Source organism: Coturnix japonica, chromosome 28 (genome assembly GCF_054131305.1).
Source record: "Coturnix japonica strain WE chromosome 28, WE-NBRP24, whole genome shotgun sequence".
NCBI classification, from domain to species: Eukaryota; Metazoa; Chordata; class Aves; order Galliformes; family Phasianidae; genus Coturnix; species Coturnix japonica.
The window spans coordinates 8099578-8121054 of record NC_140690.1 but is presented as its reverse complement, the minus strand read 5'-3'; the positions used below and the strand labels follow the sequence as shown (position 1 = coordinate 8121054).

Here is a 21477-nt window from a genome sequence, read left to right as displayed (position 1 = left end):
ATTTGTAGTTATTAAAAATTAGGTTAAAGTCATACGTAAAAAGACTGCAGCTCATTTCTGTCCAGCCATCTGAAATAGAACTACTGATTTTCGGTGCTGGACAAACAAGACCTGAGTAATAAAGGATCCAAAGAGGAGATGTTAAAATAATTAACCGTATAACTGTATAAACTAAAACAATGTGTATATATATATATATAAGTTGGGATATACCTATACAAAAGTATAATTGAGGGTATGTGGAACTGTAACTGAGGGTACAAGTAGTGGAATAGTGTTCAAAGGAAAATGGGTTAAGGAGAAAGTGAGTTTATCTGCGCTGGTATGAGAGATTCTGTAGATATTCAAGACCCAACTGGGCGCCTACCTGTGCAACATGGTGTAGGGAACTTGCTTTGACAGGGGGTTTGGACTCGATGATATCTAGAGGTCCCTTCCAACTCCTACAATTCTGTGATTCTGTGAGAGCAATCCCCCTTCATTGTTCCCTCCCCCAGCAGGAACTTTTAAAGTGAGAGAGAGCCAGGGAAAGAGTCTGCTGCTGTAAACAGCGAAGGGGGAGGTGGAGAGGACGGGGCAATGGAAGTGAGAATAGCCATCATGTGCAGAGATCTAGGAAACCTGAAATCCCAGTGTTATCACTGGACACCTCTGGAGAGAAGGAGGCGAAAATGAAATAGGATGTTAAAATAGGATGTTAGTAGCTTATGTAATGATGAGAGTTTGGAAAATAAGAAAGTTTGGGACAGACAGGCAGAAGAAAGAAGGACTGGCAAGGTATAAAAGGAATGTCAGGACTGAAGAGCGGTGAATGATATGAAAACTAACCAAAACAAAACTGATTGACGTACAGATAGTAAGGGAATTGGGAATAAGAACAGCTGTTACAGTTGCGGTGTTAGAATAAGGCAGTAGGACCCAGATATCCCCTCAGGGAGAGGTGAGGGGGTGGGGTCTTAAAGAGCCCAGGGTGGGCTCTTCCCCACTGGAAGGAAAACAGTGTGCAAACTGCAGTGGGAAATTGCATCTAGGAAAGCAGGATATAGAGGTTCATTTTCTGGTGGATATTGATGCTTCTCAGAAGCTATTGCCCAACAAGAAAAGGTTTCCTTTTTTGGGCTAATTAAATATAAGCTAAGAAAACAAGTAGGAATACAGAAATTCTTGTACCTGCCAGGTTACTCTGGCAAGAAATTGAATAAAACTGGAGCTAAGAGTGTGATGATATTGACCGATTAAAAACTGTAACTCTGGCTTTAACACAATCTGGGCAAAACATTGTGTCATGGTTTTATAATGTTGCTGTCAATATTCCACATCATAACATTATGTGCAGTGTGGATCATTAGAAGCTTCATACTCCAGTTCCATGGAATAACAACGTTCCGAATACTCATCTCTCAGAAGAAAACTACATATTCCAGAGGACTTCGCGGCCAAAGGTAAGTCATGGGAGGAGGACATATGTATAATCTCCTCCCAGGCTGGAGCTCTCTTTTTTGGGCTGGGGGCCCTACGGGGCAGCTGCCCCCTGTCATTCACAAAGGTAAATCTAGGTAAACTGTGACAGATTTTGGTGGAGATGGCGGGCATAAGCTGCTGCTTTTTAGCTTTTAGAACAAATCTCTCTTTGCTCTCAGAGAGCTTCGTTAGGGATGTGATATCTTTTCATAGCTGCTCACTGAGAGTGTGACCTTGAAAGTCCAGGCAAACTGTCAAAATTCAGGGGTAGCTGTAAACTCTGAGCATTGTTATCTTGCTTTTGTAAAGAAAACAAAGGGATTTCTTTATCTCCCAGAGCACAGCTAGCTAGCTTTGACTTTTACAGCGCCTGCCAGCTACTGCCAGCTATGAGTCTGCTCTTTATTTTAGGAGCACTGCATAGGGGATTCAAAGCCATCATGTTCTTTGAAACTTACTGGCCCTTCTTAATTTATTGATTTCTTGTTATAGAATATATGCATTATACAACCAAGTAAGGGCCTGGTACTTCTACGCAATGTGGTATGATGTGAATTTTGACACTTGCATCCCAGATGAAATAGTTAATTTTACAATGACTAATTTCACAATTGCTAATTTCACAGCAGCTAATTTTACAAACACCACGATGTTCAATCTGGTTTCCAGGCTGCCTTATCAGATTGCCACACAGTTTTTGAAAACCGAGTTAGTGTTCATCCTTGTGTTCATACTCATGTTCATGTTATCATTATCAATATATATGAATGTACTTCTCTCCATTCGTTCTATGCGGAAGTCCCCTCCAAAACCAGAAAATGCTGACTGGCAGGGAATATGGAAAGGTTTAAGAAAAATCTTAAAAGCGTGGGGACCCACAGTGTCATGGGATTTCACTCTTGAACATCTGAGGGACCCTGAGAAATTGAGTATTTGAGTCAGAGATCTAAGGAGGTAAACCATACTTGGGGGTTGGCTTATGCTTACCGTGCTCTATATACTACTACCCTGGAGAGAGAGAGTTTCCGATCTGAGGTTCAAGCCTCAAAAAAAAAAAATCCCCAAGTCAACTCTGATCAGTCACAGGAGGCACCAGTAACAATATCAGTTGCCCCTGTGGAAGGAAGAAATGGAAACGGGTATCCTTGTGTCTAGGACGAGAAGAAGGAGAAGCAGAGGAGGAGGCAGCAGAAGATCCAGGTAGGGGGTCTGGATTGGCACTGAGAAATGCAACAGAAAAAACTAAGAGGCATGAAGAAGAGAGTGATGAGGAGGAAATCTCTATTACCGTTCATCAACCTCTGAAGATGGATGAATTCCAAGGCTCAAGAAAGGAGTTGACACAGTGTCAAAATGAACGTCTCTTGCCTGATTTATTCGCTGCTGGGACAACGGGGCCAACAGCCTGTCTCTAGCTGGTAATGAATCTCACCAACTAGGAAGCATTGCCAGAGACCCAGCTATCGACAGAGGGATTAGCAGATGTTTGGATGGAGCTGGCACCCTCTGGACTGTTAACAGCTGTGAGGGAAAGGTACCCCTTCAAGGATGCTTTGAAGACTCAGACTATTAAGTGGGATACCATCGAAAAAGGTATCCAGTACCTGAGGGAAATGACCGTGGTGGAAATGTTGTATGACCCTGATCCACAAGACCGTGATCCTGAGAGAGTGAGGACCAAGCCTAGCATGTGGCAGAAACTCACAAATACAGCACCAGAAAGATATGCACACACACTGGCAGCAACATTTGGAAGATCTGAGGAACAAGAGAGAAGACCCCGAGTTTTTGAACTGATTATGACACTTCAAAACTATGAAGAGCAGCTCCCCCCAGTACACACCGCAGTTTCTGCCATCTCACAAGTAGAAGGCTGATAGATGAAATGCACAAGAAACTATTTCCATCGACTAATTGTGATGGTTGAGTAGTAGTATCAGAAAAGACTGATGAAGGTCAGTCTCCATACGGGTCACCGGGTCTAGTGAAGGACCTGATCAAAATATTCCAATCCTACTCCTCACCTGTATCATCAAAAGTTTCAGCTATTAGATGCACGTGCTTTCCAGCTCGAGCAAGGAACAACAGTAAGATTGCACAGCGTGTTTCCATGTGGTGCTACCTACGGGACCACAGAGAAGACATGAGGAAGTGGCACAACCAGCCTACTCCTGTACTACGAGCACGGGTGAGAGAACTACAAAACAGACCAACCACCAGTGGAGTTGCTCCATTCATCACAGGTAACCAATAGAGGGGCCCTGCCCTCAGTCTTGGCGGGGAGAGGGATAATAAGAGTTTATTGGACTGTGTGGATGAAATGGTCTGGCACAACAGGACCACAGAACCACTGCTGGATACCGGTGCAAAGTGCACTCTAATGCCCTCAAATCACAAAGGGACAGAATCAATCCATATTTCTGGAGTGACTGGGGGCTCTCAAGAATTGACTCTGTTGGAGGCCGAAATAAGCCTCACTGGTAAAGACTGGCAAAAACATCCTATTGTGACTGGCCCAGTGGCTCCGTGTGTACTTGGTATTGATTACCTCAGAAGGATCCAAAGGGGTATTGATGGGCCTTTGGAATAGCTGCTGTAGATATGGACAACATTAAGCAGCTGTCTGTTTTGCCTGGCCTGTCAGAGGACCCGTCTGTTGTGGGGCTGCTATGAGTAAAAGAGCAGCAGGTACCGATTGCTACAGAGACAGTGCACAGACAGCAGTACTGCACCAACTGGGATTCCTTGCTCCCCATTCATGATTTGATTTGCCAGCTGGACAATCAGGGAGTGATCAGCAAAACGCAGTCACCTTTTAACAGCCCCATATGGCCAGTGCGTAAAGCCAGTGGAGAATGGAGGCTGAGGGTAGACTACCGTGGCCTGAATGAGGTCACACCGCCACTGAGTGCTCCTGTGCGGGACATGTTGGAACTCCAGTACGAGCTGGAGTCAAAAGCAACCAAATGGTATGCCACCACTGACATTGCTAATGCCTTCTTCTCCATTCCTTTGGCTGCAGAATGTCGGCTGTTGGGGTACTAAGCTGTCTTTGCAAGGATTTATGAGTGCATACAGTAGTTCTGAGTAGATGGAGTGTTCTAGAATAGCTGAGTAAGGCCTGCAGATTAAGAGTTAGTGGGTGGGGGGTTTAGTTAGGTGTGTGTAGAGGCTTTCTCGCGTGCATCGGGTTTTGCGTAGAGGGTGTACGTGTCTGCACAGGATTTAGGATGGTATATAAGGAGTGTGACGCAGCGAAAAAATGAGAGAAGACATCATGGCATCCATGTTTGTGTCTCTCCCCCAGAAAGTCAAGGTCCTGGGATAAGTCAGGTTAATTTGCAGACACGTCAGTAGGCCACAGTTTGCCTTCGTAGCAGGATGGACATAGTCACATCCCAACTGATGTAATCGAAAAACTCACTGCCATGTCTACATCAACTAGCAAGAATGAGGCACAGTCTTTCCTGGGTGTAGTAGGCTTTTGGAGGATGCACGTTCCAAACTACAGCCCTACACCTTTATCAGGTAACACAGAAGAAGATTAGTTTTGGATAGGGCCCTGAACAGCAGAAGGCTTTTGAGCAGATTAAACAAGAGGTACCCTGTGCCGTGGCCCTGGGGCCAGTACGGATGGGACAGGATGTAAAGAACATCCTCTACACTGCTGCTGGAGAGAAAGGTCCCACTCGAAGTTTGTGGCAAAGAGCCTCAGGAGAGACCTGAGGCTGACCCCTGGGATTTTGGAGTTGAGCATACAAGGAGTCCGAAGAGTGCTACACTCCAACTGAGAAGGAGATCTTAGCTGCGTATGAGGGGATTCAGGCTGCTTCCGAAGTAGTTGGTACTGAAACACAGCTCCTTCTGGCACCTCGACTGTCAGTGCTGAACTGGATGTACAAAGGAGAGGTTCCCTCCACCCATCATGCTACTGATGCCACCTGGAGCAAGTGGATTGTGATGATTACACAATGAGCTCAGATGGGGAACCTCAGCCTTCCAGGGATCCTAGAGGTGATCATGGACTGGCCTGAAGGTAAAAAGTTTGGAACATCAGCAGCAGAAGAGGTGTCATAGTATCATAGTATCATAGTCTCGTACGGGTTGGAAGGGACCTTAGAGATCATCGAGTCCAACCCCCCGGGATTCGAGCCTCTGTGTAGCAGAGCGGCACTTCTACCACTTGCGCCACAGGTGGGATTCACGTGCTAAAGAGGCCCCACCATACAACGAGCTTCCAGAAAATGAAAAGAAATATGCCCTGTTCTCTGATGGATCATGTCACATCGTAGGGAAGCATCGCAAATGGAGCCCCACACAACAGGTTGCAGAGGCTACTGAAGGTAAAGGAGAATCAAGTCAGTTTGCAGAGGTAAAGGCTGTCCAGCTGGCCTTTGATGTTGCTGAATGGGAGAGGTGGCCAATGCTTTATCTTTATACTGACTCATGGATGGTGGCAAATGCCTTATGGGTGTGCTTACAGCAGTGGGAAAAAAGTAACTGGCAACGGAGGGGTAAACCTATCTGGGCTGCTGGACTGTGGAAAGACATTGAAACCCGAAGGTACGGTAGTAAAGGTTCGTCATGTGGATGCACACGTGCCCAAGAGTCGGGCTACTGAAGGACAACAGAACAACCATCAGGCAGATTGAACTGCCAGAATTGAGGTTGCTCAAATCGACTTGGACTGGCAGAATAAGGGTGAGTTATTTCTAGCTCGATGGGCTCATGAGACCTCGGGCCATCAGGGAAGAGATGTGACATATAAGTGGGCCGGAGACCGAGAGCTGGACTTAACTATGGACACTATCGCGCAGGTTACTCATGACTGTGAAACACGTGCCGTAATTAAACAAGCCAAGAGGTGAAACTTCTCTGTGGGCAAGGACAATGGCAGAAGGTTAAATACAGGGAGGAGTGGCAGGTTGATTATATCACCTTGCCACCATCTCACAATTGAATAGTGAAAAAAGACCGCATAGTAGATGAAAAGGGAACACTTTGCTACAGAAAGGGAAAGGGGGCCTCACTAAGGCAAAGGGTAGTTACAGATAGATAGTTTATGTTAAGGGGGGGCAGAGAGGGGGAATTGCAGACACTAATTTTGAGAAAACAAGGAGATGAAGGCCATGAAGAGAAGGGTGGAAGAGCCCCAGAACAGTGTGGTGATTAGATGTCCACAGAGCAAGCTGGAATGAGTTTGGGGGGTGCCCCTCCCGCAGGGTCGAAAGTTTACAGCGAGGAAGATGATGAGCCTTCATCCCACAACCACCCCCACAACTCAGTACACATACGCAAGGGGGGAGGGACTGCATGCTAATGGGGTCTCATGAATATAATTAATATGTATCCAAATTCCTGCAAACTATTGATTATGTATTAGTTCAGCCTATATCTGTTGCACATTTTGTCCTAACGGTGTGCAAGTAAGGTGGAGCTATCCCCCATGCACCAGGGTGCATGCGCATCACTCATTAAACATACCTGCTTTATAACTGCTTCGTGGTTATGGAGTTGGATTACGCAAGTCACAATGGCAAGTATTATGTGCTTACCATGGTGAAAGCAAACACTGGGTGGCTTGACACATACACAGTACCCATACTACCACCTGAAACACCGCACTGAATCTTGAGAAGCAAGTCCTATGGTGACATGGCACCCAAGAAAGATATGAATCTGAAAATGAGACACAATTCAAACATTTCCTTATAAAAAGAGTGGGTTTATCATATCCCCTACAGTGACCAGCTTCTGGTAAAATTGAACAATGGGTTGTTGAAAGCTATGTTGAAAGCAATAGATGGTGGAACTCTGAAGCACTGGGAGAAGCATTGGGCAGAAGCCACTTGGTTGGTCAGTATGAGAAGATCTGTCAATCATGAGGGTCCTAGCCAATCCAGCCCCCTGCACAATGTAGAGAGAGATAAGATCCCTGTAGTACATGCAAAGAACATGTTGGGAAAAGCTGTTTGGGTCCTTCCAGCTTCTGGAAAGGGCAAACCACTTGGTGAAATTTTTTTTTGCCCAGGGACCTGGGAGCACTTGGTGGGTGATGCAGAAAGATGGGCATGTTCAATATGTACCACAAAGGAATTTGATGTTTGGGCAGTGCAGTCAGTAATTCTATGTATATATATGTAAATAGACCTGTGTGTGTCATACATTTTAATTTTTGTTTATTTATATGTATTTTAAGCATGATGTAGCGATGTAGAATAAGAGATGGAATAGCATGGTTTGGTAATATTTTTTCTATTGGTATTTCTCATCATATCATCATGTGGAGCACAGAGAAGAACTACACATCCCAGAGGACCTCAGTTTCAATTAGACTGTATTATATTGTGTAATCTTGCATCCCAACATCATAGTTAGTAAGGTAAGTCTTCCTCCTTAGATTGTTGCTGCTGCTCTGTTTGTTTCCCTGAGCCCAGCTCCCATCTCCCTACCCCCTTTCCCTTCCCATTTTTGGGGGGCAGGGAGCCCAAAAGCCTGCTAACCCCCTGTCACGGACATCGTTTGATCTAGATAACACCGTGACACTCTCCTGTATGGATGCTTCAATTCAGAACTCCCTTCGAAGCTCTTCCCACACTCAGGACACTTTCAGGGTCTCTCTTCCGTGTGGATGCACTGATGGCACTTCAAAGCACGCCTCGTGGTAAAGGTCTTCCCACACTCAGAGCACTTATATGGTCTCACTCCTGTGTGGATGCGCTGGTGCACCTTCAATTCATATCTCCTTTTGAAGCTCTTCCCACACACAGGACACGTATAGGGTTTCTCTCCTGTATGGATGCGCTGGTGCACCTTCAATTCATAGCTCATTTTGAAGCCCTTCCCACACTCAGTGCACTTATATGGTCTCTCTCCTGTGTGGATGCGCTGGTGCCATTTCAATTCATAGCTGCTTTTGAAGCTCTTCCCACATTCATTGCACTTATATGGTCTCTCTCCTGTGTGGATGCGCTGGTGGCGCATCAAATGAGAATGACGTATGAAGCTCTTCCCACATTCAGTGCACTTAAATGGTCTCTCTCCTGTGTGGATGCGACGGTGGTAGGTAAGGTTGAAACTTTGTTTGAAGCTCTTCCCACAGTCAAGGTACTTAAATGGTCTCTCTCCTGTGTGGACGCGATGGTGGCAAGTGAGTCTGGAACTGCTTTTGAAGCTCTTCCCACACTCAGTGCACTTATATGGTCTCTCTCCTGTGTGGACGCGATGGTGGTAAGAGAGGTTGGAATTATATTTGTAGCTCTTCCCACAATCAGTGCACTTATATGGTCTCTCTCCTGTGTGGACGCGCTGGTGGCAAGTGAGTCTGGAACTGCTTTTGAAGCTCTTCCCACACTCAGTGCAATTATATGGTCTCTCTCCTGTGTGGACACGTTGGTGCCTTTTGAGTTCATAACTATCTTTGAAGTTCTTCCCACACTCAGCACACTTGTACATTCTCTCTCTTCTGTGGATACACTGCTGGGAAGTGAGGCTCGCAGTGTCCGTGAAATTCTTTCCACAATCAGAGCACTCGAAGGCTCTCTCTCCTGTGTACATGCACTGCTGGCCAGTGGGTTGGACACTCCTTTTCATGCTCTCTGCAGAATCACACAACTCGTAATGCCTCTTTGCTGAGTGCATACACTGGTGGTTAGTGATGCTGGAATCTGTTTTAAAGCTTTTCTCACACTCAGTGCACGGATTCTGCTTTTTCATCCAGCACGCATCCTTGCTCCTGGTTTCCTCAGGCTGCTTTGGACCTATGGTGAAGTCCACTGGCTCCCTCAATGTCATTCCCAGATGCGTTCCCAGGGGCTTCTTGATGTGCTCACCCTGACCTTGCTGCAGGCCTTCATGGGCATCCCTTCTGATTTCTTCCGCAGAGATGTGACCCCACTGTCTATCTGCTACACAACTTCTCTGCAGAACCTCCTTTGCATTTTTGATCCCATCAGCTGCTGGATGACAGAGAAAATGCAGCAATAGCACACGGTGCCCAAAATAAAACACAGGCAGAGAAGGCTCTTACAGCCCCAACATTCCCCTTCCCTCCACCATCTCACCTGGGATGAGGTCTCCTGGCATGGCCTCAGGGCTACGCACATCTGGGATCCAGGGGTCTTCCCCACTTTCAAGCAGGGAGATCACCACGGGCTTGGGGCCTGGAAATGGAGCTTCAGTGAGAGAAACAGGGAACAAGAGAGCATTTCCCTCATTCTGGCACAGTGCCTGTTCAACAGCTCACTCTGTCTCCCTCCCCAAGGAGAAACCACTATTTGGGCCTGTATGACATCGCAGCTACAGCTTCCCTTGGAGCAAAGAATGCTTTGACATCTCTGAACATTATGAAGGGGTATTTTTGCTTTCAAATTAAACTTACAACAGCTTATTTATTTTCTTACAATCTACCAGAGGTCAAGGCATCAAAATGTTGACGGCAATTGCATGGAAAATCTTAAATTCTATAGCAGTAACCAGGGAGTCATCTGTGAGCTGGAGCTGGTGGCACCATGCAACACACAACACAAGGGCTGGTTTTCTCCCTCCTGGCTGATGCCTGCTTGCCAGCAATGACTCTGCAGCTTTGATCACAGTGCCGTGCATACTAATCCCTTCTTGAACTCATGCTTCTCAGTATCTCCTTTCTTGCTGGCACTGCTGTGTTAGTCAATATGTAGCTGCATGGCCATTATCCAAGGCCCGGCTTGCAGAGGCTCATTCTGCACAGCCAAAGGTGCCCTAACAAGGAGGAAAGGCAGACAAGCTCTCACCCAGCGAGGCCACGCACTGGTACGTCTCCAGCATCACGTCCCGGTAGAGCGCTCGCTGCGCAGGGTCCAGCAGCGCCCACTCCTCCCTGCTGAAATACACGGCCACCTCCTCAAAGCTCACGGGCTCCTGCAAGCAAAGAGGCTCCTTGCTGGGAACAGCCAAGGCCCAGACAAACAGCTCGCACAGGACAGAACCTCCCATCCCAGCCGCTTCTCTGTCCCCTGCACACACACGCTGGCTGAGAGCACCTCCCTCTTCCCCTGCATTCACATCCCTGGCCCTTTGGCCTCTCCTGCCTGCTTCCCCAACCCCTACCTCAGCTGGATGTGCTGCGGCCATTTCCTGCTCTCCTGCAGGCTGGGATGATCACGGCTGGAAGGCAGAAGTTGAACTGGAGCCTGCAGGGAGAAGAGAAATGGCAGGGTAGCTGTGAGGGAATGCAGCAGTCCCAGTCCCAGCTCAGCCCTTCTGCAGGGCACAGCCTGGGCTTACAGAGGAAGACAATGTGCTGCAGTACAGGAAACAGCCTAGCTCAAAGAGATAAACTGCCACAAAGCTGTTTCATACTGGGAGGCTGATGCAACTGGTAGCAGACACTTAGTTCAACAGCTGAGACTGAGCTGGGGACTTAAGACAAAGCAAGGCATGGAGGCAGCCATCTTATCCCAAAACAGGGAGCAGCACAAGTGCCCCTCCAGCTCTGCTGCACAGCAGCAGGCTGCACTACAGGACCTGCCCTCAAGCAGGGCTCTCTGCAGCTCAAACCTGCACAGAGATCCCTTGCAGCTTGACATCAAGACTCCTCCTCAGTACAGATCTTCTCTAAGGCACCTGTGGTTACTTTGGAGCTTTCATGTGCTCTATAAGGCTCTGCCTTAGTGGGACCGTTTGATTCCTTCCACACAAAGCCTTGAGCAAGTTTGGGACTAGGAGAGGATCCAGCCACATCCTAGCTCCTTACCTCTGTGGTCTGAAGACATGAGAAAGAAAGGGGAAGTACTCTGAGCATCGTGACTCAATGGGATGGCCTCCTGTAGCTGTGCATGTAACCCTACCCTCTATGCAGTAAGTAACCAAGTGTATCCAGTCACCTCAGAAGGGGAGTTTTATTGGAGGTCTGAGTGGAGAAGAAAGTTGAGGACATACAACAAGGACAGGCTATGCTGACTGGGGGATCTTTTGACTGACTGCAAGCACGTCTAAATGGGACGGCTACCCAGGAAAGAGCTGCAAAAATACTGTTAGAAAATGGTATGGCCATCCAACCATCCAGCAGGAGGTGCAGAAAAGCACCTGGTTCATGGAAGAACACTGTGAATGCAGCCCCCAACATACAAACACAGCAAGCCTCAGCGCAGATGGCAGCTGCCAGCAGAGCAGCCTGCTAGAGCACTGCCTCTACAGATCAGTGAGGGGAACACCTGGTGGCAAATGGATTAAATCCTCTGGCAGATGTCCGTACGTCCTCTCAGGAGCGGAAGTAGAATTGTGCTGCCAGCTTCTCATTGTCTGTTCCAGAGCCCAGTGCCGGAGCTGCTGCAGATGCTGAACGTGCTCAGGGCCCGCAGCTGTGCGCTCAAGGCATCTGCAGCTGCCGGGACAGACTCAACAAAAGCCTTGCCAGGGCTTTGCACAGCCCCAGCTGAGCCATCAGGCAAGCGCTCAGCAAACAAAAGGTAACGCCATTTCAAGGGTCGCCAGAGACACGTGTTGCCCGCAGGGTCCCCGAAGGGAAGCTGGGAACTGCCGGGGAGGAGAAGCAGGGGGAGTGGAAATTCCCTCTTGGAGGTTTCACATTAAGACACTCCAAAGGAGGCATCGGGGAGTTTAAAGCTTCCATCATTCCACTCGTGCACAGCTGCAGAGCGAGGCCGTCTCGTGTCTCCCGTGGCCCAGAGGAAGAACTGCAGTCCCAGCTGCGCTGTGTTACAGAGATCCAACCGGGCAGCAGAGCACGCTGACCTCCTCTGCTCCCTTCCTCACTGTCCCAGCTCCCAGCCCGTTCCCGTGCCCCTCGGAGCCCAGCCCGGGCTGCATAAACTGCTGCCCTGGTTGCAGCCCGTCTGGGCCAGCAAACCTGCTGCGCTGAGTGGGAGCTGGAGCCGGGACCAGGGTCCCGCCTGGGGTACGGCAGTGCGGGTTCCGCCCCGTCCGGGGCCGCTCCCCGCTCCTCTCCCGGTGCTGCTGGCAGGGGGCAGGAAGCGTGCGCTCCTCTGCACGAGCCACGAAGGGCACCTACCTTGGGTGCGGAGCAGGCTGCTCCCAGCTCTGGTGCAGGTAGCCGGGCTCCTCGGAGTCGCGTAGAGCAGAGGATGCCGAGTGCCCTGAGCCCGGAGCTGGCCGCAGGACGGCCTTGGTGCACCTCCTGCCCCCGCGGTGCTGCCCGGATGGCTTCCAGACAGGCTCTCGCCTCTTCCGCACAGGCTCAGGAAGGCAGGAATTCCCACAGCGAGCACGCCCCGAGCCGGCTGCCAGGCTCTCGGAAGTTTCACAGCTCGTTCTGCATCCGGGGGGGGGGGCGGGCCATGGGAGGGGTGTAGGGGAGGACGGTGGGACGGAGGGAGGAATGGGGGCTGTGTTTCGTTGTGCTAATGAAGCATCGCTTTCTGCCGGCTCTTTGCTTCCTTCGGTGGGGACATTCGCACACCCTTGTGGTCAGACATCCCTCCCTTGCTGTCCTGGCGTTCCTTTCACTCCTCTCACCCTTCAGCCCAAGCACGATGCCTTCCAACCCAAGTGCGACACCCTCCAGTCCAAGCACAACACTCTTCAGTCCGAGCATAATGCCCTCCGGTCCGAGCACAACACTCTTCAGTTCGAGCACAACACTCTTCAGTCCGAGCACAACACTCTCCAGACTGAGCTCAGTGCCCTCCGGACTGAGCACAACACTCTCCGGACTGAGCATAACGCCCTCCGGTCCGAGCATAACGCCCTCCGGTCCTGGTACAACACTCTCCAGTCCAAGTACAAGCGCTACACCCTCCAGCCCAAGCACAACGCCTTCCGATCCAAGAATGAGCAAACACTTTATCACACCTTTCACTCCTCTCATCCTTCAGCCAAAGCATGATGCCTTCCAACCCAAGTGCGACACCCTCCAGTCCGAGCACAGCACTCTTCAGTCCGAGCATAATGCCCTCCGGTCCGAGCACAACACTCTTCAGTTCGAGCACAACACTCTTCAGTCCGAGCACAGCGCCCTCCGGTCCGAGCACAACACTCTCCAGTCCGAGCACAACACTCTCCAGACTGAGCACAGTGCCCTCCGGACTGAGCACAACACTCTCCGGTCCGAGCATAACGCCCTCCGGTCCGGGTACAACACTCTCCAGTCCAAGTACGATGCCCTCCAGTTTGAGCGCTACACCCTCCAGCCCAAGCACAATGCCTTCCGATCCAAGTGTGACACCTTCCAGTTCAAGTATGACACTCTCCAGTCAGAGCACAGTGCCCTCCGGAACAAGCACAACACTCTCCAGACTGAGCATAACGCCCTCCAGTCTAAGAATAACACCCTCCAGATCGAGTGTAAAACCCTCCGATCCGAGCGCAACACCCTCCAGTGGAAGTATGACAGCCTCCAGACTGAGTTCAGTGCCATCCAGTTCGAGCGGAACGCTCTCCGAAACCAGCTATGTGCCCTCGGGGGTGAACTGAATGTATTTAACCAACTACCAGGGGCACATGTAGTCCAGTTTGACCAGCCACTGGGGGCGCATGTGGTCCAATTTGACCAGCCACCGGGGGCACATGTAGTCCAATTGGACCAGCCACCGGGGGCACATGTAGTCCAATTGGACCAACCATCGGGGACACCAGATATAATGTTGGTTGCCCCTGTAAGAGGGCGAAAGACTAAATGAGTTTCAACTCAGTTAGAGAAAATGCAGAAGGAGTTAGAAGAGCGGAGGGAGTTAGGAGAGCAGGACTCAGGAGAGCAGGGGACTCAGGAGAGCAGGGGGAGTCAGAAGACCAGAGGAAGTTGGAGGAGCGGAGGATGTTAGAGGAGCATAAGAAGAAGTTAGATGAGCAGAGGAAGTTGGAAGAGCAGAGGAAGTTAGGTGAGAGGAAAAAAAAAGGAGGGTTACCTGGAGGAAATAATAGAAGAGACAGAGTCAGAAGAAGAAGAGGAGCCAAAAGCTAGATTTTCTTTACGAGAATTTCTCAAGTCCAAACTTCTAGATGGGGCAGCCTCATCAACACAGTTGCCACCATCAACACCTGGGACTCTTGATAGAGCAAAAGGCAAGCAAAGTATTAGGACCATTATTGATCGATCTTTTAAACTGAGTGAAATTCGAGATCTAAGCCAAAAGAACATATGGTCACTTGGTTACTTCGCTGCTGAGACAATGGTGCCAACAGTGCATGGCTCGATGGCAGTGAAGCTCGCCAACTGGGTAGCATTTCCAGGGATTCACGTGTGGACAGAGGTATTGGCACATGCCAAAATCAGTCCTACACCCTCTGGAAGCAGATGTTGATAGTGGTAAGAGATAGATTCCCCTTTAAACGGGACTTGGAGCCTGAGAAAAAGAAATGCACTGATATAGAGAAAGGTATCCAATTTTTGAGAGAAAGTGCTCTGGTGGAAATGCTATACAGCCCCCACTTCAATCATAACGATCCAAACCAATTACATGATCCTGAAACAGTCTGTGTTCCACGACAAATGTGGCGTGACTTTACAAAGGCAGCTCCAGAAAAGCATGTCAGTGCACTTGCATTAGTATATGGCAAAGGGGAAAGGAAACACCTTGGGAATGAACTAATTAGCAGACTTCAGGAACTTGAATTATTTATAAGCGCTACAGAAGTTAATCTGTATACTTCAGCCATCGTCAAAATTGTGGAAAGATTAAACAAGATGGAGGGAACACAAAGTGATATTATTGACAAATTGGCTAACGTGCCTGATGTAGATGAATCCATGGTGGTACCAGATGATGGAGACCAGGATTTCCACGATCACCTATTGAGAGAGCTAAACAACATGAGTTCCTCTCGACTTGTATCATCAAAAATCTCAACCATAAAAAAGAGACGTCCTCGTATTCAAGCAAATGACAATGATAAGACTACACGTCTTGCCTTGTTGTATTTCCTCTGTTGTCATGGGGAGGACATGAAGAAGTGATGTAATTCATCCACTTCTGCACTTCAGGCACAAGTGAAAGAATTACAATGCAAAACAACCAGTAAGGTGAACTCTTCAAAAAAGGGGAGAGTTCCAGTTGCTGCAAGCCACCGAGGTAAACAATAGAGGGGCCCTGCCCCCAGCCAGGGGGGGGAAGGGACAATAGGGTATACTGGACTGTGTGCATTAAGTGGCCTGGCACATCTCAACCACAGAAATACAAAGCCTTGGTGGACACTGGTGCACAATGCACCCTAATGCCCTCAAGTCACCAAGGGACACAACCAATATATATCCATGGAGTGACTGGGGGTTCCCAAGAATTGACTATGTTGGAGGCCGAAATAAGCCTCACTGGTAAAAACCGGCAAAGACACCCTATTGTGACTGGTCCAGAGGCTAGATATATACTGGGAATCGATTACCTTAGGATGGGATATTTCAAGGATCCCAAGGGGTATCGATGGGCCATTGGGATAGCTGCTGTTAACACAAACGGTGTTAAGCTGCTGGGATGTGACGACGTCCATCTTGCCATTTTATACCTAAGAACTGCATTTCCTGGGCAGGCCCCTTCACCTTGCTGCGCTTAATGGCAAAACCAGCTTGCAAGAGAATTTGGATTATCTGTTTCCCTTTCTTGAAAACCTCTGCTGCTGTATGGCCCCACACTACAATGTCATCAATATACTGCAAGTGCTCGGGAGCATTACCCTGCTCCAAGACAGCTTGGATCAATCCATGGCAAATTGTTGGGCTGTGCTTCCACCCCTGAGGTAAACGGTTCCAGGTATACTGAATACCTCTCCAGGTAAAAGCAAACTGTGACCTACATTTTGCAGCCAATGGGATGGAAAGAAGGCATTAGCAATGTCAATGGTGGCATACCACCTAGCTTCTTTTGACTCCAACTCATACTGGAGTTCTAGCATGTCTGGTACAGCAGCACATAATGGAGGTGTGACTTCATTCAGGCCACGGTAATCCACCGTCAGCCTCCATTCTCCACTGGTTTTACGCACTGGCCATATGGGGCTGCTAAAAGGCAAGTGAGTTTTGCTAATCACTCCCTGATTCTCTAATTGGCGAATTAGCTTGTGAATGGGGAGCAATGAGTCCCTATTGGTGCAGTACTGCCGTCTGTGAACCACTCTGGTGGCAATTGGTACCTCTTGATCTTTTACCTGGAGCAACCCCACAGCAGAAGGATCATCTGACAGACCAGGTAAAGCTGACAGCTGCTTAACACCGTTTGTGTTAACAGCAGCTATCCCAAAGGCCCATCGATACCCCTTGGGATCCTTAAAATATCCCATCCTAAGGTAATCGATTCCCAGTATACATGGAGCCTCTGGACCAGTCACAATAGGGTGTCTCTGCCAGTTTTTACCAGTGAGGCTTATTTCGGCCTCCAACATAGTCAATTCTTGGGAACCCCCAGTCACTCCATGTATATATATTGGTTGTGTCCCTTGGTGACTTGAGGGCATTAGGGTGCATTGTGCACCAGTGTCCACCAAGGCTTTGTATTTCTGTGGTTGAGATGTGCCAGGCCACTTAATCCACACAGTCCAGTATACTCTATTGTCCCTTTCCCGCCCCTGGCTGGGGGCAGGGCCCCTCTATTGTTTACCTCGGTGGCTTGCAGCAACTGGAACTCTCCCCTTCTTGGAAGAGTTCACCATGGTAGTTATTTCACCTTGTAATTCTTTCACTCCTGCCTGAAGTGCAGAAGTGGATGAATTACACCATTTCTTCATGTCTTCCCCATGACAACAGAGGAAATACAACAAGGCAAGACGTGTAGGCTCATCGTTGATTCGAGGTGACTTATCATTGTCATTTGCTTGAATAAGAGGACGTCTCTTTTTTATGGTTGAGATTTTCGATGATACAGGTCGAGAGGAACTCATGTTGTTTAGCTTTCTCAATAGGCGATTGTGGAAATCCTGGTCTCCATCATCTTGTACCACCATGGATTCATCTACATCAGGCACATTAGCCAATTTGTCAATAATATCACTTTGTGTTCCCTCCATCTTGTTTAATCTTTCCACTATTTTGACAATGGCTGAAGTATACAGATTAACTTCTGTAGCGCTTATAAATAATTCAAGTTCCTGAAGTCTGCCAATTAGTTCATTCACCAGGGGTTTCCTTTCCCCTTGGCCATATACTAATGCAAGTGCACTGGCATGCTTTTCTGGAGCTGCTTTTGTAAAGTCACGCCACATTTGTCGTGGAACGCGGACTGCTTCAGGATCATGTAATTGGTTTGGATCGCTACGATTGAAGTGGGGGCTGTATAGCATTTCCACCAGAGCACTTTCTCTCAAAAATTGGATACCTTTCTCTATATCAGTGCATTTCTTTTTCTCAGGCTCCAAGTCCCGTTTAAAGGGGAATCTATCCTTTACTGCTATCAACATCCGCTTCCAGAGGGTGTAGGACTGATTTTGGCATGTGCCAATACCTCTGTCCTCACGTGAGTCCATGGAAATGCTACCCAGTTGGTGAGCTTCGCTGCCATCGAGCCACGCACTGTTGGCACCATTGTCCCAGCAGCGAAGTAACCAAGTGACCATATTTTCTTTTGGCTGACGTGTGAAATCCTTTCTTAGATCTCGAATTTCACTCCGTTTAAAAGATTGATCAATAATGGTCCTAATACTTTGTTCGCCTTTTGCTCTATCAAGAGTCCCAGGTGTTGATGGTGGCAACTGTGTTGATGAGGCTGCCCCATCTATAAGTTTGGACTTGAGAAATTCTCGTAAAGAAAATCTAGCTTTTGGCTCCTCTTCAGACTCTGACCCTGACCCTTGTGTTATTTCTTCCAGGTAACCCTCCTTCTTTTTCCTCTATCCTAACTTCCTCTGCTCCTCTAACCTCTTCTGCTCCTCTAACATCTTCTTATACTGCTCTAACTTCCTCTGCTCCTCCAACTTCATCTGCTCCTCAAACTTCTTCTGCTCCTCTAACATCTTTTTATACCCCTCTAACATCCTCTTCTCCTCCAACTTCCTCTGGTCTTCTGACTCCCCCTGCTCTCCTGACTCCCCCTGCTCTCCTGAGTCCTGCTCTCCTAACTCTTTCCGCTCTTCTAACTCCTTCTGCATTTTCTCTAACTGAGTTGAAACTTGTTTTGTCTTTCGCCCTCTTACAGGGGCAACCAACGTTGTATCTGGTGTCCCCGATGGTTGGTCCAATTGGACTACATGTGCCCCCGGTGCCTGGTCAAATTGGACTACATGCACCCACAGTGGCTGGCCAAATTGGACTACATGTGCCCCCAATGGCTGGTCAAACTGGACTACATGTGCCCCTGGTAGTTGGTTAAATACATTCAGCTCACCCCGGAGGGCACATAGCTGGTCTCAGAGAGCATTCCGCTCGAACTGGACGGCACCGAGCTCAGTCTGGAGGTTGTCATAGTTGGACTGGAGAGTTGTACCCGAACCGGAGGACGTTATGCTCGGCCCGGAGGGCATTGTGCTCAGTCTGGAGAGTGTTGTGCTCAGTCCGGAGAGCATTGTGCTCAGTCTGAAGAGTGTTATGCTCGGACCGGAGGGCATTATGCACACACTGAAGAGTGTTGTGCTCAGACTGGAGGGTGTCGCAGTTGGGTTGGAAGGCATCGTGCTTGGACTGGAGGGTGCCACGCTCAGACTGGAGGGTGTCATACTTGGACTGGAGAGTGTTGTACTCGGACCGGAGGGCACTGTGCTCAGTCTGGAGAGTATTGTGCTCGGTCCGGAGGGCATTGTGCTCAGTCAGTAAACCATGACAGGTTCCTGTAGTACACATAAAGAATGTGTTGGGAAAAACAGTTTGGGTCCTTCCAGCGTCTGGAAAGGGCAAATCTCTCCGGGGTACTGTCTTTGCCCAGGGACCTGGGTGCACGTGGTGGGTGATGGACAAAAATGGGAATGTCCAATGTGTACCACAAGGGAATTTGATGTTGGGGGAGTGCAGGCAATGATTTTCTTGTAGATATATAGGTAGAGTCTCAGAAAATGTTTGACAAATGTCCAATTAGGTACAGGACTTAAGATAGAGTGGATTAATGTTAAGGAAACACTTTTTTCTATATAGCTTAATTAGGCATTCTGTAAGCAAGTTTTCCATCTGGACTCTATATCGTGCACTGGCCATGCATGTGTAGAGCACACATGGAAAGAAGTATAAGTCAAAAGGAAATCTGCAGTGGCGGCTGGGAAAGGATGAGTGCACCTTGATGTGGGGGACGCCCTACTAGTGCTGCCTTTCTCCTCCACCGCTGACATGTTTTCCTTTTTCTGGCAGTTTGGACATTTTTCTCAAAATTAATAAATAATAGTGGGTTAGGTTATAGAGTTTTGTTCTCAACTTAGGGATTTGTATGGAATAAATATAAATTGTCAAGAAAATAAGGTTGCTGATTACTCACAACTATACGTATGAGTGTGTATGTATGTATAAACATAATGTAATGATGTAGAATAAGGGGTGGAATGTAATGGTTTAATAATTTTGTAATTTTGCTATCAGTATTCCACATCATAACATCATATAAAGCATGAATAATTTTACTGAATCTGCAACTTACAGAAGAAGACTACATCTCCCAGAGAGCAACACGATAGGTCACGGGACCTGGACTCTATATTAACTCTGTCGCAGACTAGACTGACGTCTTTCGAGTTCTGGCGTTCAGGGGAGTGTGTGGGAGCCTTCAGCCGTTCGCCTAGATTCACAGTAGGCCTCTCGGTTACGGGACTCATTCTCTCTCGTATTTTGCTTGATTCATTAGCTCAATTTTCAATTTTCAATTATACTGTATTATATTGTGTTATCCGGTATTTCGATATAGTATTTAGTAAATAAGTGTGCCTCCTTAGATCGTTGCCGCTGTTTTCTTTTCCTAATTAACTTTTTCCTTTCGGCCTAGGGCCCCTCTGGGGCCCACGGCCCCTGTCACGGACGCAGGTGGATTTTTCGTTCAAACCGTGACAGCGGGACATGTTGGAACTCCAGTACGAGCTGGAGTCAAAAGCAGCCAAATGGTATGCCACCACTGACATTGCTAATGCCTTCTTCTCCATTCGTTTCGATGCAGAATATCAGCTGTTCGGGTACTAAGCTGTCTTTGCAAGGATTTATGAGTGCATACAGTAGTTCTGAGTAGATGGAGTGTTCTAGAATAGCAGAGTAAGGCCTCCAGATTAAGAGTTAGTGGGTGGGGGGTTTAGTTAGGTGTGTGTAGAGGCTCTCTCGCGTGCATCGGGCTTTGCGTAGAGGGTGTACGTGTCTGCACAGAATTTAGACATCATGGCATCCATGTTTGTGTCTCTCCCCCGGAAAGTCAAGGTCCTGGGATAAGTCAGGTTAATTTGCAGATACGTCAGTAGGCCACAGTTTGCCTTCACCTGGAGGGGCATTCAGTATACTTGGAAGCGTTTGCCCCAGGGGTGGATACACAGCCCAACCATTTGCCATAGGTTGGTCCAAACTGTACTGGAACAGGGTGGTGCTCCTGAACACCTGAAGTACATTAATGACATTGTTGTGAGGGGCGATACAGCAGAGGACGTTTTCACAAAAGGAGAGCAAATAATCCAGATTCTTTTACAAGCTATTAAGCAAAGCAAAAGGCCTGCCCAGGAAATTCAGTTCCTAGGTATAAAGTAGCAGGATGGACATAGTCACATCCCAACTGATGTGATCGAAAAACTCACTGCCATGTCTACATCAACTAGCAAGAATGAGACACAGTCTTTCCTGGGTGTAGTAGGCTTTTGGAGGATGCACGTTCCAAACTACAGCCCTACACCTTTATCAGGTAACACAGAAGAAGATTAGTTTTGGATAGGGCCCTGAACAGCAGAAGGCTTTTGAGCAGATTAAACAAGAGGTACCCTGTGCCGTGGCCCTGGGGCCAGTACGGATGGGACAGGATGTAAAGAACATCCTCTACACTGCTGCTGGAGAGAAAGGTCCCACTCGAAGTTTGTGGCAAAGAGCCTCAGGAGAGACCTGAGGCTGACCCCTGGGATTTTGGAGTTGAGCCTACAAGGAGTCCGAAGAGTGCTACACTCCAACTGAGAAGGAGATCTTAGCTGCGTATG

General features: G+C 48.3%; 1 protein-coding gene across 2 annotated transcripts; it reads right to left on the bottom strand.

The window, feature by feature from the left end:
- Window positions 1–7781: 7781 nt before the first annotated feature.
- Window positions 7782–10650, bottom strand: LOC146756273 (uncharacterized). 2 transcript variants are annotated; one of them, XM_085524963.1, is made up of 4 exons: window positions 10549–10650; window positions 10233–10359; window positions 9525–9635; window positions 7782–9419 (listed from the first exon to the last, which is right to left on the bottom strand). In XM_085524963.1, exons 1-4 carry the CDS (start codon window positions 10570–10572, stop codon window positions 8071–8073), a joined length of 1611 nt encoding a protein of 536 aa, XP_085381089.1. In that variant the 5' UTR covers window positions 10573–10650; the 3' UTR covers window positions 7782–8070. The 2 variants fall into 2 exon arrangements, with proteins under 2 accessions (XP_085381089.1, XP_085381090.1); XM_085524964.1 differs by having other exon boundaries at window positions 7782–9416.
- Between the last annotated feature and the right edge of the window lie 10827 nt (window positions 10651–21477).

Coding starts and splice junctions, on each gene's coding strand:
- LOC146756273 (XM_085524963.1), bottom strand. CDS start 10,572: ATGGCCGCAGCACATCCAGCTGAG. Junction 9,636..10,232: donor CCAGTGCGTGGCCTCGCTGG/GTGAGAGCTTGT, acceptor CTCTCACTGAAG/CTCCATTTCCAGGCCCCAAG. Junction 9,420..9,524: donor GCCAGGAGACCTCATCCCAG/GTGAGATGGTGG, acceptor TCTGTCATCCAG/CAGCTGATGGGATCAAAAAT.